Source organism: Rhinatrema bivittatum, chromosome 1 (assembly GCF_901001135.1).
Source record: "Rhinatrema bivittatum chromosome 1, aRhiBiv1.1, whole genome shotgun sequence".
Classification (NCBI taxonomy): Eukaryota; Metazoa; Chordata; class Amphibia; order Gymnophiona; family Rhinatrematidae; genus Rhinatrema; species Rhinatrema bivittatum.
Genome location: NC_042615.1, coordinates 818,239,132 through 818,256,456, shown reverse-complemented (window position 1 = coordinate 818,256,456; position 17,325 = coordinate 818,239,132). Strand labels below are relative to the sequence as shown.

The window sequence follows — 17,325 nt, the reverse complement described above, 5'->3', positions numbered from 1 at the left end:
TAGGATCTCCGGAGTTTTTATAATTAGACTCAACTATCTCCGCCTTTCCTGGATCAATCCTGTAAAAATCACATAACTGGACATCATTCTTTTTTAAATATTAAACATTCTTTTGCGAAATATATGTTCCAGAAATCATGTCACAGGCTGATGACTTTTGGAAATAAGACTGCAAAAACAAAAAAAAGATCCCAAGAAGTAGCTAAACGTATCAGTTAAAAGATATTCGAGGTACACTGGTTGAAATGGCTGGCGGGGGCTGAACTGGAATTTTTCAAATGATGTTGCCACCTCAGTTACAGGGACACAAAGTTCCCCTCCATCATTACCAGGCACTTAGCGAAGTAACAAAACCCTGCAAAAAAAAAGTCACTCGGAGCCTGTACAGCAATCCCGCCATTCAACACAGCATGAACTCCCAGAGCTCAAACAGCAACCAACAGCCCTGCATGAAAAGGCAACTATTCCAACTGGGCCTAAAACACCAATGCACCTTCTAGTGGGGAAAAGAGAAGAAGCTGGATAACTGCAGATCCCTACACAGAACCAGCATGCTAGCAGAATCCCTCTCCTCCCTCACCAAATGCAGAACAGGGGATCACAGATTAGAAATAATGCAGATAAAAGCTGAATGTTCCTTGGTTCTGCTGTCCTCTCCAGTCCCCTGCAGATAGGGAGAGGCTCCTCTGCTTTTCACTGTGCAACTCTCCCCCCCCCCGGCCAGTTCCTTGCATGCTGCCTGGGAGGGGAAGGGATGGGCTGGAGCAGGAAGGAGAGGGATGATCTCTGCTGCCTGAGTTTTTGGGCACTGGCCCAGAGAGTCATCGGGGCAGAGCCTGTAGAAGCAGATTAGCTGATGACGTCCCGTCCCCCCCCTGGGCTCGACGCCTGGAGCAGTTGCCCCCCTCTCCTTAGCCCCGGCTCTGGTGGCACTGGCCAGAGAAAGAGACTATCCTGGGCTGGGCGCCGGGGGGGCTCGGCCTGCGCCCGCACAGGCTTGAAAGCCCGTTGTCGTCTCTGCCATGCCGCCCTGCGCACCTGTAACGTGCATCCCCTCCTTTCCCCGCGACTGACGCATCTTTTCCCACTTTCTGTTTCCTTCCACGCAGAGAAAGAGAGGCACCTGCGGGCAAACGACCGGGAATTCAATCTGAAATTTAAGTACGCAGTAAGTACTCCACACCTTTCTGATTCGCTGCTGAGAAATCAAATAAGCGCGGAACAGCAAGGAAAGCCCTCGTAGGGAAGGCCCTGCAGACTAAGACGATCAAAAGGACGCCTGTCCCTCCTCCCGGGTACTTGGATCTCCTTCTGATGCTTCATTGGACGTTTTAAATTTAAAGGGCAATGAAATGGGGGATGGAGGGGTGGGCCGTCATAATTTAGAAGGTTTCTTTCGTATCCCTCTGTCGCCTCCTTCCTCCCTCTGGAGGGTTTCTGGCACAGGCCTTATGCACCCAAGCAGACTCTTAGTTTTATGTTATTGATTGGGCGCCCTTCGGGTCATCGGAAAGGGTTAATTCCTAGATCTGTTTCCTGTTTGAGAGTTTGCAGTACTTGGTTTTTTTGAATGATGTATGGCTAATGAATTTTGCTGTCTCAAATGCATGATTTTACACTTTTTAGCGCTAAAACTCATGTTCCAGGACGGATGTTGATAGATGCACAAAGCATGAACACGGCACGGACAGCTGAAGAGCGACTCATCCTCAGAGCCCCATGCAAGAGTTGCGCCGATACACGTAAAGCACGGATACAGCATGGGCAGCTTAAGAGCAGACCCTGGGAAAGGGGTTTCCTAAATAAGGAGCTTGGTTATATTTAAAAAGCGTACACCTCTTAATCCGAGAAGTGTAAAAATACTGGAACTAAAATATAGTAAGACAGAGAGAGACCGCCTAACAGGAAGCAGCAACGTCTTCTAGAGAGAGGGGCAGGATGATGCGCGGAAGATTCAAGCTCTCTTCTGGGTTCCTGATCTTGAGGTCCACCACGAAAGCTGCATGCCAAAAGGCCTCCCGAGCTAGGCCAGGTTTTACTGGCCTTGGCTCAGCCTTCATCCGGCCACGCAGCCTCTTCCTGAACACACCACTAGTGAGCAGATGTACCCTGACAGCAAAATGCTGTCAGAGATTAGACAGGTTACTAAAAATGAAAACATTATAATGGAAGATTTCAGTTTCCCTAATACTGATTTGAATAATGTCTCATCGGGGCATGCTAGAGAGCTTTTAAGTTTCTAGCTGCAATAAATGACTGCATAAAGGGGCAGCTGGTCCTGGACAGGAGGAGATGGGGGAGTTACTTTAGATCCAGTCTTCAGTGGATCGCAGGGGGTAACGATGGTGGAACTGGCTGGCAATAGCAATCACAATGCAATCAGATCTGACATAATCACTGGAGGGAGGACATTAAGTAAAACTATTGCAGATGCATTTAACTTGATAGAAGGAGACTATGATAAAAATATATGATAGAAGGAAATTAAAAGCAGTTACAAAGGTCTACATGAAGTATGGAGCTTGTTAAAAAACAGAGGAGTGGCTTAGTGGTTAGAGCAATGGGCTGGGAAGCAGGGATGCCAGGGCTCACATCCCCCTTCCCCCACTGGCACTCTCTGTGACCTTGGAAGTCACTTTATCTCCCATTGTCTCAGGTACCCACTTTGATTGTAAGCTGTGTGGCTCAGGCACTTTATTGTACCTGAACTCTAAAAATGCTGTAAAGGCGGGATAAAATTGTTTAAAAAAAAATGAAATTAAAAGTATCATCTTGGAAGCCCAGATAAAATGTTATTTGACTAGTTAAAAAAAGTAGAAAGAAGGCCAAACATCTGCCAGCAAAGCTAAATGGTGCTGTGAAATTGGCCATTAAAGCCAACAAGAGGTTCTATCCAGAACTAAAGAAACTTCCTGGGATATGCGCATCCATGGTGCATGCATTTGTGTGAATAAAAAAAAAAAGTCACCCTTTTCAGAGTCGTGATATCCCTGACATATCCTGAAAATTCGTTTTGGATATGACACGAAACACAAAAGTTATTAGGGGGACACATGCACACATGGACATAGCAATCTCAGAAGACCTCTTTTCCCTGGAAAGGAGCGTAAAAAGGCATCTTTAAAAAAAAAAATGGAAAGCAGGAGCTAATGAGAAAAATAGAAAATAATATAACCACTGGCAGATTAGAGACAAAACATTAATAGGACAGGCCAAGAGAGAATCTGAGGAAGGACTTGCCTAAAAGGCAAAAACCAATAATAACTTTGGGCTGGAAGCCCAAAGGAGCAGGAGAAAATTTCTGAGTCATTTGGGCCACTAGATGACCAGGGTGTGAAAGGGGCACTCAGGGAAGCAGGAAAAGAAAATGAATTCTTTGTTTCAGTCTTCACTGTAGGGGAGGTTAGGGAAATACCCACACCAGAACTCTTCTGTCTTGACAATGATCCAGAGAAATAGGAATCTGGAAGAGGTGTTACAGAAAATGTACAAACTAAATAGAGGCAAATCACCAGGATTTGATGGTATTCGCTCCAGATTCTAAAGAAACTCAAATACAAAATTGCAGACCTGCTGCTGGCAACCTGTAACCTATTATTCAGATCTACCGCCATCCCTGAGGACTGGAGGGTGGCCAATGTAACACCAATTTTCCAAAAAGGGATCCCGGGGTAAGCCCAGTAACTATAGATTAGTGAGCCTGACATTGATGCCAGGGAAAATGGTGGAAGTTATTGTTGAGAACAAAATTACTGGTTATATGGATACACATGGCTTAATGGGGAAGAGCCAGCATGGATTCAGCAAAGGGAAGTCTATCAGTCGATTAGAATTCTTTCAAGGTGAAAGTAACCATGTGGCTAAGGGTGAGCTAGTCGTTATATCGTATCTGGATTTTCAGAAGAAATTTGACAACGTGCCTCATGAGATTCCTCAGGAAATTAAAAGTCGCGGGATAGGAGGCGAGGTCCGATTGTGGGTTGACATCTGGTTTGCTTTTCTTCTGTAGATTTTGTGGGACAAAGACCTGATTTTCCTACAGCTTTTCCCACTCAGATAAAGTAGTCCTTGCCCTCAGATAATCCGCCCCCATTATCCCACCTTGGAGCCTCAGTCTGATCCCTGGTTCTCCCCTAATATTTACTTGGCTTCTCTGCCTTTGTCCTGACTAGATTTTTAAGCTCCATGGAGAAGGAGATGTTTCTTTTGTGGTGTCCGTACAGCACTGTGCAGATCTCGTGACCCTCTATAAATAAATGCTAGTATACTGTTAGTAAGTATTAGAAACAAAGAGGAGGAGTGAATGGAGGAAGGTAAATAGCGGAGCCTCCCTGAGATCTGTTCCTGTGCCCGGTGTTGCTTAATGTGCCTTATTCATGAATTATCTGGAAAAAGGAGGAATACGGGAGATGATCAGATCTGCAGATGAGACACAAGTTATTAAAGCATGAGAGGAGTGTGAGGTTACTGCAGGAGGACCTTGTGAGTCCAGGGAACTGGGCTTCTAAATGGCAGCCGAAATCTAATAAAAATCAAAGTGCAAAGTGATGCACGTAGAGAAAATTAGTCCCGACTACAGGCACGCAATGCTGGGTTCATTATTAGGAGTCAGCACCCAGGAAAAGGACCTTGGAGTCCTTGAAAACAATACGTTGAAATCCTCAGCTCAGCATGCGATGGGGACAAGGATAGCAAATAGATTGTTAGGAATTATCTGGATAGGAATGAAAAACAGAATTGGGACTACACCATTTCTGTATCGCTCCATGGTTCAAGCACATCTTGAGTATTGTGTGCAGTTCTGGTCGCCCCATCTCTAGAAAGTCAGCAGAACCAGAAAAGGTGCAGAGGAGGCTGACAAAAAAGACTACGGGGATAGAATAGCAGGTTAGGGGCCTTCAGTTGGAGAAGAGACCACAGAGGGCATATAACAGAGGTTTCTGTAATTGTGTGGTAGGACACTCCCTAAACCTAGCTGGTAGCAGATTTAAAACAAATTTAAGAAATACATTTTTTAGTCACCGCACAAAGAAGCTGTGGAATTTGTTGCCAGAGGGCGCAGTCAAGAGTTTAAGAATGGTTTGGACGCGTTTCTGGAGGACAGGTCCCTTAATGCTCATTAGCCAGGAAAGCTTAGGGATCACCACCTCCTTTATCTGGGAGGGGGCAACAGGGAATTCCAGGACGCTGGGCTCCATGGACCATTGGTCTAACCCAGCATAGCACTTCTCATCTTAACACGCTCAAAATCTACTCGCTGGAGGACAGAAGAGAAAGGGGGAATAGGATACGCAAGCATTCAAACATCCTTTTTTTTTTCGTTAGCTTTCATTTGTTCCTCCCCTCATGGATGTTTGTGTCCCCGTGACCTTATATCACCAGAACAGGAAATATCCCATCCTTTCCCCACCATGGAAAGCGGAGAACACTTACAAGGTGTGAAGCACCAACTCCAGGAAAGGGGAAGGGAAGGGAGAAGGCGCTGTACTCCAGGACAGGAATCTGAGTTGGACCGGGATGGCATGGGACCTGTCGCAGGAAGGATATTCTGAGGTTACCGAGTATGTCCTGTTCAACCGCTTACCTTTATATTTTCCCGATTTGCTGATGTGTGCGTTCTGTTCTTTCCACAGACCAATGCCATCAAGACATCCAAATACAACATCTTCACCTTCCTGCCACTCAACCTCTTTGAGCAGTTTCAGAGGGTTGCGAATGCCTACTTTGTGTTCCTGCTCATTCTGCAGGTACAGTAAGAATTTTCTGCTCTGTCCTCATCTCCTCTCTACAATCTCCATCCCTACTCCTTCCCACCTGGTTCTCCTCAATGACTCATTATGTAACATCTCCAGGACTTGCCCTCTCGTCTCATATTCTAGGTAAATACTACAGTTAAACCCTGCCCTACAGAGCAAACCCCGTCCTACTGATGCTGCTCTGTGACCGGCCTCTAGGTGTCACTGTAAGACTGTCGCGGGGGGAAGGGAGGGAAATTGGATTCTGATGGCAACCAACACGGACCCAGACTTTTATGGTCTGGGGGAACTGATTTGCAGAGATAAGGAAATAAGCGCAGGCCAAGTTGGAAAGCAAAACAAGTCAGCATTGCTGGAATTTTCAGGAAGGCAGTAATTTTTTATGGGTTTGACAGTTGCTTGGTTTTTGATTTTTGATTGTAAATATTACTACCCTTATCATAAAGATATAAAGATTGGGGGGTAACTGCACGGACTACCCTTAAGAGAAACCTGGGGGTGACCTACACAGTGCGGTAGATATTATCATAAGATGCTTGCTGGGCAGACTGGATAGACGTTTGATCCTCTTCTGCCGTTATTACTTTGTTACTGTCAGGCCCTTCCTTCCACTTATGGAGACAGAGTCTGAGCCAGGAATGAAACCCAGATTTACTGCAAAAAAACAGAAATGTAAAATACGAGAATGACTGTTCCAGATACATGAAGGTCCAGTGTGATTTCCTGGACACATTCAGAATTTAATTTCTTTGTAGATTATTTTTGGCCTGAATTGGCAGGTAGGTAAATGTCCATTCAACAAAAAGCTTGATGTGACAGCTCTAACAGCCAGTGGGAGTTGAGAATTTTGGAGGACAATTATTGTTAGAAAACATATAGACAGAGGTAGATAAATTGCAACATCGTCTAGACTCCCTGTGATCTGTCCCACCAATGAGACTTCCTCATGCCATCATAGACTCCCTGTAACCTACCCTCTCAATGAAACCTTAAAGCAAGGGTAGGTGACTCCGGTTCTGGAGTGCCATAATAGGTCTGATTTTCAGGATATCTGCAGTGAATATACATGAGGTATATTTGCATGAGTTGCCGCCACTGTATGCAAATATATCTCATGTATATTCATTGTGGATGACCTGAAAACCAGACTAGAGTTGCTTACCCCTGCCTTAAAGTCTCACACATGGCCTTCCTAGACCGCCCATAAATGACCCTCACAATAGGACCTAGCTATCCTTGATTCATTGTGATGTACCCTACCAATGAGACTTCCCATTCTCACATGGCCCTCCTAGACTCCCTCACAATGGGATCTTCCAGATTCAAGCATGGCCATCCTATACTCCCTGTTACTTACCTTCACAATAGGATCTTCCAATTTCTCACACTTATGGCCATCCTAGATTCTCTGTGATTTATCCTCACAATGAGACCTTCCAGTCTTAGCTTCCCTGAGGCCCATATTTAGCCGCTGACTGAGCAGGTTAAGCCAGATAAACTTATCTGGCCAAATGGCTGCGCCATTGAATATACGCCTAGATTACACAAAATTATTCAAAGTACTTAAATCACAAGAGGAGTGTGAGAAATTGCAAGAGGACCTCGCAAAATTGGGAGACTGGGTGTACAAATGGCAAATGAAATTTAATGTGGATAAGTGCAAAGTGATGCACTTAGGGAAAAGTAAACCAAGTTATAGCTACACAATGCAAGGTTCCACATTAGGAGTCAGCACACAGGAAAAGGATCTCAGTGTCATCATTGGTAATATGTTGAAATCTGCTCGGTGCACAGCAGCAGCCAAGTAAACAAATAGAATGCTAGGGGTTATTAGGAAAGGAATGGAGAATAAAACAGAGAATATCCTAATGCCTCTGTATCACTCCATGGTGTGACCTCATCTTGAGTATTGTATGCAGTTCTGGTCACCACGTCTCAAGAAAGATGTAGCAGAATTAGAAAAGGAACAGAGAAGGGTGACCAAAATGATAAAGGAATGGAATGATTCCCCTATGAGGAAAGGCTAAAGAGGTTAACGGTCTTCAGCTTGGAGAAGAGACGGATAAGGAGAGAAATGATAGAGGTCTATAAATAATGAGTGGAATGGAACGAGTAATCATAAATCAGTTGTTTACTCTTTCAAAAAGTACAAAGACCAGGGGACACACAATGAAGTTACTGGATAATAATTTAAAACTAATAAGAGAAAATGTTTTTTTACTCAATGCATAATTAAGCTCAAATTCGTTGCCAGAGGATGAGGTGAAAGCTATTGGTGTAGCTGCATTTAAAAAAGGTTTGCATAAGTTCCTGGAAGAAGAGTCCATTAACCATTATCAAGATAGAGTTGCAGAAATCCACTGCTTATTCCTGGGACAAGCAGCTTGAAATCTCTCTACCCCTTGGGATCCTGTCAGGTTCTTATGGCTTGGATTGGCCACTGTTGGAAACAGGATGCTGGGTTTGATGGACCCTTGGTCTGACCCAGTATGGCAAGTCTTATATTCTTATTTACCCAGCTGACTAAGCCAGAGAAGGCTGAAAATCAGCACATACCTGGCTAAGTTAGCCAAATAAGTAGCTCCTCTCTGGAATGCCTCCATCCTGCCCCTCATTTATGACTACGTGGAGGCTAGTCATCCTGGCTGAAGTTTTAGATAGCAGCACTTAACTGGCTAACTGGTGCTGAATATCCCCCTCCTTGTGACTTGCCCCAACAATGAGCCTTCCCTGTCTCTTATGCAGGCATCTTAGACCCCCTGTGACTTCCCTCCCCAGTAAGTGTGCGCTTCTGGTTGAGTTTTCCCCCATAAAGTCACACAAGCTTTGGGTTTTTTTCCCCCTAGCATCAGTTCTGACCTCCAGACTCCTATCGGAGTTGGATGATTGATTTGCAATTGGGTTTGGGTGGTGTTGTGTATCAAAGAAGGGAGGGGAGCGTGTAGTTTACAAATAGAGAGGGCTCTGTCATTGTAACGAAAAGGTCAGGATCCAGATGGTCCTCGAAGTGGCTGCAGTTCAGTCTGGGACTCAATTTTGCAATCAACGACTGTGGTATAAAATACTCGGTGAGCGTTTGGGATGGTGACTTGTTGCTGAGCTGGGCACCCACATCAAAAGAGAAAGCAAGTAGAAACATATTTGTCAGATCAAGAGCATTCAAAATTAAAATCAAGGTGGGCTTCACCAGTTTTTTGTTGGGGTTGGGTTGGTTTTGGTTTTTTTTTTTGCTACAGGCACTTGAAAAGTCGTGGAGTAGGAATTCCAATAAACAAGAGCGTGTCATTTCAGGTGAAAGAAAGCTGTAAAAGACCCACATGGTAGATTTGGCATGGTGCTTCAGATTTATCTAGTAATCTTATAATCGTAGTGTCGGCCTCTGCGCCAAATCAATAAGATCCCAACTTCTTTACTTTATTAGTATCTCAGCTGCTGCTCTGGGAGGAGATTTAAATTGTATTGCTGATCCGACGTTAGATAGTGAACCTCGTGCTAATTCTGCGCATTCATAAGGGAGTCGATTATTTTATGTGGGTGGACGCGTGGAGGCCATGCCACCCGTTTGAAAAAGATCTCGCACATCCTGCACAGGCAGGTAACCTGCCTACAGGTACTGATGATCTGTTAACCCGGGAACATCGTTTTGGTGGATTCATTAGGCTCTAGTGATTTCAGACCACTGTCCGCTCTCGGGTACACTGGGACTGGGTAATGATAGCTTTAAGAGGATTTCCTGGAAAATGCTTCCGTGACTGAGTCAAGATACAAACTTTATGGAGTTTTTAAGTGATAAGTGGAAAGTTTATGATTCCTCCAATGGACAGCACAAAGACCGCCTTTCATTAAATTGGCCGGCAGCCAAAGCCGGTCTCGGCGGCGAGGTCACGGGACATGCGAGGGCTACGCGGAAGAGGGTGAAGGCTAAAGTAATAGAACAGGTGCCTGGAAATGGGCGGAATACAGATTAATATAAATAAAGAAGAACTAAAAAAGATCTGGAAAAACAAAGGAAAATTCATAAAATTCAGTGGAGCAGAGGGAAAGATGTACTCAAACGCAGCAACTTTCAAATTGATGTGTTGCATCAACAAGCTGCCATGACATTGCAGTCGCGTAAACACAGATTTTATTTCTATTGTAATAAGGCTAATATTCCCAGATACCAGCTCTACAGTCTGATTTAGAATCCTCATATCACTTATGTAAATAATCAAATGCTATTCTTGCTCACATCTTATCATGAGGTTTGGCCTCTGCCTCCATCCCATACTCCATTGTATATAGTAATTTATTGTATTTAATAATTTATCTTTCGTTCTCCCCCTCTTTTTTTCCTTCTCCCAGTTAAGGCAACCTTGTTATAATGTAACTTTTATGCTCCTTCTAAATGTCTCTTGTTGAATTGTTGGTTAAGGTTCTGCTTAGTTCGATGTAAACCGAGTTGATTTGATCTGTATCAAGAAAGTCGGTATATAAAAGCCTTAAATAATAATAAATAATAAAATGTCAGCTAATCTGGTTAAGGGCCAGCGGGATCTAAATGTAATCCATTGATTAGACCATAGGCTTCGGAACCGGGGGGGGGGGGGGCTGCAGCGGCCATGTTTATGACGACGACGGGAGGGCACATCATTCTCTTTCCACTGCTCACCCCTGTGGTGTTGCCGTGATCCCCTCCCTCACCCTTCCTGCTCCTGAAGAATCACAGGATCGCGGCCTTTCAGCGCGGGCTGCGTCCTCCCTCCCGGCTGCCGGGGCCTGAATGACGTCATCAGGTGCCGACGGCCGAGGAGGAAGAAGCAGGCCCGCGATCCTCTCTGTGTTTGAAGCACGGCGGGTGAGTGAGGGGGGGGACTTGTGGCTGCGCCGGTGGAAAGGAAGTCGTGCCCTGGCCACCAGCGGTGAGTGAGGGGATTGTGGGGGTGAAGGTGTGGGAGGGGGAACAAGTCTGCTGGGGACTGGGGAACAATTTCTGGGAAGTAGGGGGTCTGGGAGGGGGTGGAGCGGGGAAATCGGCTGGGGAGCAAGACTGGTGAGAAATGGGGTCTGGGGGGGAGGGGACTTGGGCTGTTGAGCAAGACTGCTGGGGAGTGGGGAGGGGTCTGGGAGGGGAGAGGGGATTGAGAGCAAGACTGCAGGGGAGTGTAGGATCTGGGATGGGGAGGGGAAAGGGGGCTGGGGCTCTGAGAAGGGAGATGGGGCTTGGGACCAAGAGTGCTGGGGATTTGGATGTCTGAGAAGCGAGAGAGGGCTTGGGACTAAGTGCTGGAGAGTGGGGGGATGAGAGGGGAAAGGAGGCTTGGGACCAAGGGTGCTGGGGAGTTAGGGGTGGGAGAGGGGGCTGGGGAACAAGACTTCTAGGTGTTGATAAACAAGACTGCAAGGGATGAGAGTATGAGAACCATAGAGCCTGTATCCTTATGTGCATGTGGAGGAGAGCCAGAGAGCATGTGCATGTGTGTGAGGAAGAAGAAGTTATGTGTGTGTGTGTGTGTGTGTGTGTGACAGAGCCTGTGTATATCTGTGTGAGAGAGAAAGAGGGCATGTATGAGAGAGGGGCTGTGTGTGAGAGAAAGAGAAGGGAGGTGGATGTGTGTGACAGAGCCTGTGTATATCTGTGTGTGAGAGAAAGAGGGCATGTATGAGAGAGGGGCTGTGTGTGAGAGAGAAAGAGAAGGGAGGTGTATGTGTGTGACAGAGCCTGTGTATATCTGTGTGTGAGAGAAAGAGGGCATGTATGAGAGAGGGGCTGTGTGTGAGAGAGAAAGAGAAGGGAGGTGGATGTGTGTGACAGAGCCTGTGTATATCTGTGTGTGAGAGAAAGAGGGCATGTATGAGAGAGGGGCTGTGTGTGAGAAAAAGAGAAGGGAGGTGGATGTGTGTGTGTGTGTGACAGAGCCTGTGTATATCTGTGTGTGAGAGAAAGAGGGCATGTATGAGAGAGGGGCTGTGTGTGAAAGAGAAAGAGAAGGGAGGTGTATGTGTGTGTGTGTGTGAGCGAGAGAGGATAAAATTTGTGTGGCCTCCTCCTAATCCATGAGACTCAGGGTGGCTGGAAATAATAATAAATCCCAGATATGGAAAGTGGCAGATTTTTCCATCCTTGTTACTTTCATTATTGGATGGTTTTTTTTGTGTCTGCTGTTTTGAAATATTATATTGGTGTTTTGGGAAATGTATAACCATTTTCACGAGATTTTAATTATTGGATGTTCTTTTCATTAGCTGTTTTGAAACATTTCTTATTTTTAGTACTATGATTGAATTTTTTATTTTTTTGACTTTCTTGTTTGTCGGTCTGTCTGTTTTCTATATGTGTGACCAAGATGAAGGATTCTGATAGTGTATAGTTTCTGTGTATGGCTCTGTAGTTCTGTTTTCAATAGGAGGTGTATTGGTCTTCTAGGGCTTGTTTGCAATGCTGCTCTTTCCTGGGTAGGGTTGTTGCTGTTTGAGTTCTGGGAGTTAATGTTGTTTTGATATAGTAGAGTTGTCTCTTGGAGTAAACAGTATGCATGGCAGGCTGTGATAGTTTATACTGGAGCTATGTAAGTTTTATCCCAAAATACTGTATGTGAGCTATTGAGACAATGCAGGACCCATCTTTAGATGTGAATATCTCTGATTTGACATCTGAAGAAGGGGGCCTAGGCAGTTTTTTAAAGCTTTTGTACAATATTTCAAGGTTCACTGAATTATTAATGTCCTGCATTTTTCTTATTTCCAGTTTGTATACTTGGTGTACTATTTAAAAAATCTACTTGCAGACATTTAGTGAATCTCTCGGGATATGTTGTTGATGTCAGTTTAAGATAATCAATGATGGTTTCTAAGAAACCTATATTTATGAGTGTCATTTTTATGTTTTGTTTTTATTATTATGTATGTTCAGAATTTATTATGTATGTTTATTTTGTATATCGCCTAGGCCTTTTTGTGTTAGGCGATTAATAAATTTTGAAATTAAATTGAATTGAATTTAAATTTTAAAAAAATATATATATCGGAGAGCCAAAGAACGTATCTACTCCAGGTGCCGAATGCATTAGGTATGTCACTGTCCTACTGCCCCCTTCGTAACCCCACATCCCTCACCCATCTCCACTCCCTCTTGCCCTCACTCTTCAGTCTCCCTGCTTCCACCCCTCTCCTGTTGCTCTCTCCCTCCTACCCACCTCCCACAAGAAAAATCACAAAGGCTCAGTGGCCCCAATATAAATCCATCTTATGTGGGCGCTGCCGAGACTTTGCCATTTTTCTGGTGATGCTGTTTCATGTTACATATAGCCGCCCTCCCTCCACACAAGAACAATGGCCGGGCTGTCCTTAGTCTAGGAGGAAATGATGGTGCTCCAGTGCTGCATTGCTCGCAGAGTCTGGCTGCTTGAGGTTATCGTTCTACTTTTTGGTCTGCATATTTCGGTTTTAAAATTTGTGATCGCTTATTTTGAATTTGTTGAGGGTCGTTTTGCATGTGTGACTAAGGTGAGGTGTTCTGCTGGCGTGCAGTTTCCCGTGTAGGGATCTGAGACGGTCTGGTTCATGGTGTTTTCCCAACAGGAGGTGTATTGTTGCTCTAGGGGGCCGGGCTGCCAGATCACAGGTAACCTTGCTCCTTTTAGAGTCTTGTGAGTTAGTGCTGCTGTAGTATGGCAGGTTTGCTACAGATGTGCTGAGTGTTTTTAACCCCCAGGACTTTGTATTTTATTCCACAGTGTGCCTGGTGGAATAAAAAGTGGAGGAAATTTGTGTTTTTCTCTATGGCGAGGTTTAGGGGAAAATATCCTACTCTGCCCCCATTCTTAGAGAGCTATGCTGGGGGGGGAGGGGGGTGGTCTGGGATGACACAGTGTCACTTAGTACTGACATTTCAATGAGTATATGCTGTTTTTTGTCTTTTTCTCCTTTATAATTATGTCTGGTTTTCTAGCATCAAGCATTTAATTGATCTGGGAATGAATAATTATACTCTCTGATTAATGCAAAGATAGCATAATTAACAGCAAATGTAAAGCAAAAACTCGGCAGTGGGAATGTGGTCGGAGCTGCCCCAGGATTGGAGGTAGAGATGGGAGTAATTTAAATTCTACGGCCGCTATTCGTGAGGATTTTTTTTTTTAATTCCATGGAGAATTGTCTGAAACTGAGGTAGATAGCACAGCCGACCCCCGAGCAGTTTATGTATAACTTACATTCTCCTGCTTTCTCGAAGAAGAACTGGCCCTGATGGATTGGATGCACACTTTTCATAAGCGCCTTGAATAAACAAATATTGGAAGGTTTGAAGTAATTACAGGAGGGAAGGGTTAGCGTGGGTAAGGTGCCAGCTGCTCTGAAGAATGCTGAACAAGGTAGAAATTTAACAGAGCTTGGCTCGTGCAGGCCTATATCCTTGTTGAATCCGGATACTAAAAACCTTCGCTAAAGTACTAGCAAGCAGGTTGAAATATATCCTGCTGTAATGAGTGTCCCTGGCTCCGTCTGTGAGAGAAGAGCCAGTGTTAAATCTACATTAAGTTGCTTGCAGTGCTGGAGGAATGTCAAGGTGGGACAACCTGAGACCCTTTCTTGCTGGGATTTGATGCCGAAAAGCCTTTCATAGGGTGGGGGAACTGGACAGGGGCGCCCTCTCGTCTGGGAACCTGAGCCTTTGATTTTATAAGCTGAAGGGAGAAGCAGAGATCACGCGCAGCTTAGCTGGTAATAGAAATGCGATAACCTTACTATTTGCAGACAATGTACTGGGGATTTTTTTTCAAATGCTGGTGATCTTTTGTCTGTTTATACGATAAACGGGAGTTTTACGTAAGAACTGCCATGCTGGGTCAGACCAAGGTCCCTGGAGCCCAGCATCCTGTCTCCTGCAGTGGCCGGTCGGGGGTCACAGGTCCCTGGCCGATCCCATGAAGTAGATCTAATTCCTCTTACTCGCTCCCGGGGATAGCAGCAGCTTTCTTTGGTCTACCTGGCTGATGATGCGTCCTGGACTTTCCCTCCAGGAACCTGTCCAAACTTCTTTCAAACCCCGCCATGCTTGTTGCCCTGATCCCCTCCGCTGGCAACAGATTCCACATCCCGACGGTGCGATGAGTGACAAAGCGCGTCCTACGATCTGTTTTAAATCTGCTGCTTGTTACTTTCATGCAGTGCCCCCTTGTTTTAGTATCCATTAAAAAGGTTAATAAATGTTCCCTATCTACCTGTTCCCACCACCCTCATGATTTTATAAACTTCTTTCGCGTCCCCCTCTCGTTTCCCAACTGAAGATCCCAGGCCTGCGTAGCCTCTCGTCTCAGGAGAGATGTTCCACCCCCTTTATCCGTTATTAGTGTCACGAGCGGTGCCCGTCCTTCCAGAGCACTCCCTGATGTAATTAAGGCTCCCCCGGGGGCCTTCCTCTGCCTGACACTGACGCTGCCTTCTCTCCCCACAGCTCATCCCTCAGGTCTCCTCCCTGTCCTGGTTCACCACCGTGGTGCCGCTCGTCCTGGTGCTGGCTATCTCCGCCGTCAAGGATGCCACGGACGACTACGTAAGAAGGCCTTCCCTGCCGCCGCGTGCCACGGTCCTGACGGGGGGCTGGGTCAGAAGTGCACCAGGGCTTAACTGCCAAATACTCGAACCTTAGTGGAATGACAGCGTTTTGCTTGCAAAGAATGGTGTTCAGCTCTTCTCGCGCTTAGCATCTTGGCCCTGTGAAAGGGCTATTTAAAGAGGCAGGAAACCGGGGTAAAGTTTTGTAAATTGGTGATGTGGCGGCTCACTTGTTTGGCTTTCATTGTTTAAAAAAAAAAAAGAGAAAAAGTACCTAATGAAGACAAATACAGAGAGTCAGTGACAGAGCTGGGATTGGAAATGAGGCACAGAGAGGAGGGATTTGCCCAGGGTCACACAGAGAATCAGTGACAGAGCTGGGATTAGAACTGAGGCACAGAGAGGAGGGATTTGCCCAGGGTCACACAGAGAATCAGTGACAGAGCTGGGATTAGAACTGAGGCACAGAGAAAGGGATATGCTCAGGGTCACACAGAGAGTCAGTGACAGAGCTGGGATTGGAAATGAGGCACAGAGAAAGGGATATGCCCAGGGTCACACAGAGAATCAGTGACAGAGCTGGGATTAGAACTGAGGCACAGAGAAAGGGATATGCCGAGGATCACACAGAGAGTCAGTGACAGAGCTGGGATTAGAACTGAGGCACAGAGAAAGGGATATGCCGAGGATCACACAGAGAGTCAGTGACAGAGCTGGGACTGGAAATGAGGCACAGAGAAAGGGATATGCCCAGGGTCACACAGAGAGTCAGTGACAGAGCTGGGATTAGAACTGAGGCACAGAGAAAGGGATATGCCCAGGGTCACACAGAGAGTCAGTGACAGAGCTGGGATTAAAACTGAGGCACAGAGAAAGGGATATGCCCAGGGTCACACAAAGAGTCAGTGACAGAGCTGGGATTAGAACTGAGGCACAGAGAGCTGGATATGCCCAGGGTCACACAGAGAGTCGGTGACAGAGCTGGGATTAGAACTGAGGCACAGAGAAAGGGATATGCCCAGGGTCACACAGAGAGTCAGACAGAGCTGGGATTAGAACTGAGGCACAGAGAGAAGGATATGCCCAGGGTCACACAGAGAGTCAGTGACAGAGCTGGGATTAGAACTGAGGCACAGAGAAAGGGATATGCCGAGGATCACACAGAGAGTCAGTGACAGAGCTGGGACTGGAAATGAGGCACAGAGAAAGGGATATGCCCAGGGTCACACAGAGAGTCGGTGACAGAGCTGGGATTAGAACTGAGGCACAGAGAAAGGGATATGCCCAGGGTCACACAGAGAGTCAGTGACAGAGCTGGGATTAGAACTGAGGCACAGAGAAAGGGATATGCCCAGGGTCACACAAAGAGTCAGTGACAGAGCTGGGACTGGAAATGAGGCACAGAGTAAGGGATATGCCCAGGGTCACACAGAGAATCAGTGACAGAGCTGGGATTAGAACTGAGGCACAGAGAAAGGGATATGCCCAGGGTCACACAGAGAGTCAGTGACAGAGCTGGGACTGGAAATGAGGCACAGAGTAAGGGATATGCCCAGGGTCACACAGAGAGTCAGTGACAGAGCTGGGATTAGAACTGAGGCACAGAGAAAGGGATATGCCCAGGGTCACACAGAGAGTCAGTGACAGAGCTGGGATTAGAACTGAGGCACAGAGAAAGGGATATGCCCAGGGTCACACAAAGAGTCAGTGACAGAGCTGGGACTGGAAATGAGGCACAGAGTAAGGGATATGCCCAGGGTCACACAGAGAGTCAGTGACAGAGCTGGGATTAGAACTGAGGCACAGAGAAAGGGATATGCCCAGGGTCACACAGAGAGTCAGTGACAGAGCTGGGATTAGAACTGAGGCATAGAGAAAGGGATATGCCCAGGGTCACACAGAGAGTCAGTGACAGAGCTGGGATTAGAACTGAGGCACAGAGTAAGGGATATGCCCAGGGTCACACAGAGAGTCAGTGACAGAGCTGGGATTAGAACTGAGGCACAGAGTAAGGGATATGCCCAGGGTCACACAG

At 46.0% G+C, this 17,325-nt stretch overlaps 1 protein-coding gene across 7 annotated transcripts in view; it reads left to right on the top strand.

The window, feature by feature from the left end:
* LOC115078839 (phospholipid-transporting ATPase ID-like) overlaps positions 1-17,325 on the top strand; it is a 215,351-nt gene that overhangs the window by 86,475 nt on the left and 111,551 nt on the right. For 5 of the 7 annotated variants that reach the window (XM_029581907.1, XM_029581893.1, XM_029581903.1 and 2 more), the window contains 3 exons: positions 1,110-1,168; positions 5,634-5,747; positions 15,190-15,288. In XM_029581907.1, coding sequence (XP_029437767.1) covers positions 1,110-1,168; positions 5,634-5,747; positions 15,190-15,288 — 272 coding nt within the window. Of the gene's footprint in view, positions 1-1,109; positions 1,169-1,626; positions 1,743-5,633; positions 5,748-15,189; positions 15,289-17,325 lie in introns of those variants that run through there. The other 2 variants (XM_029581925.1, XM_029581916.1) reach the window with 2 other exon arrangements.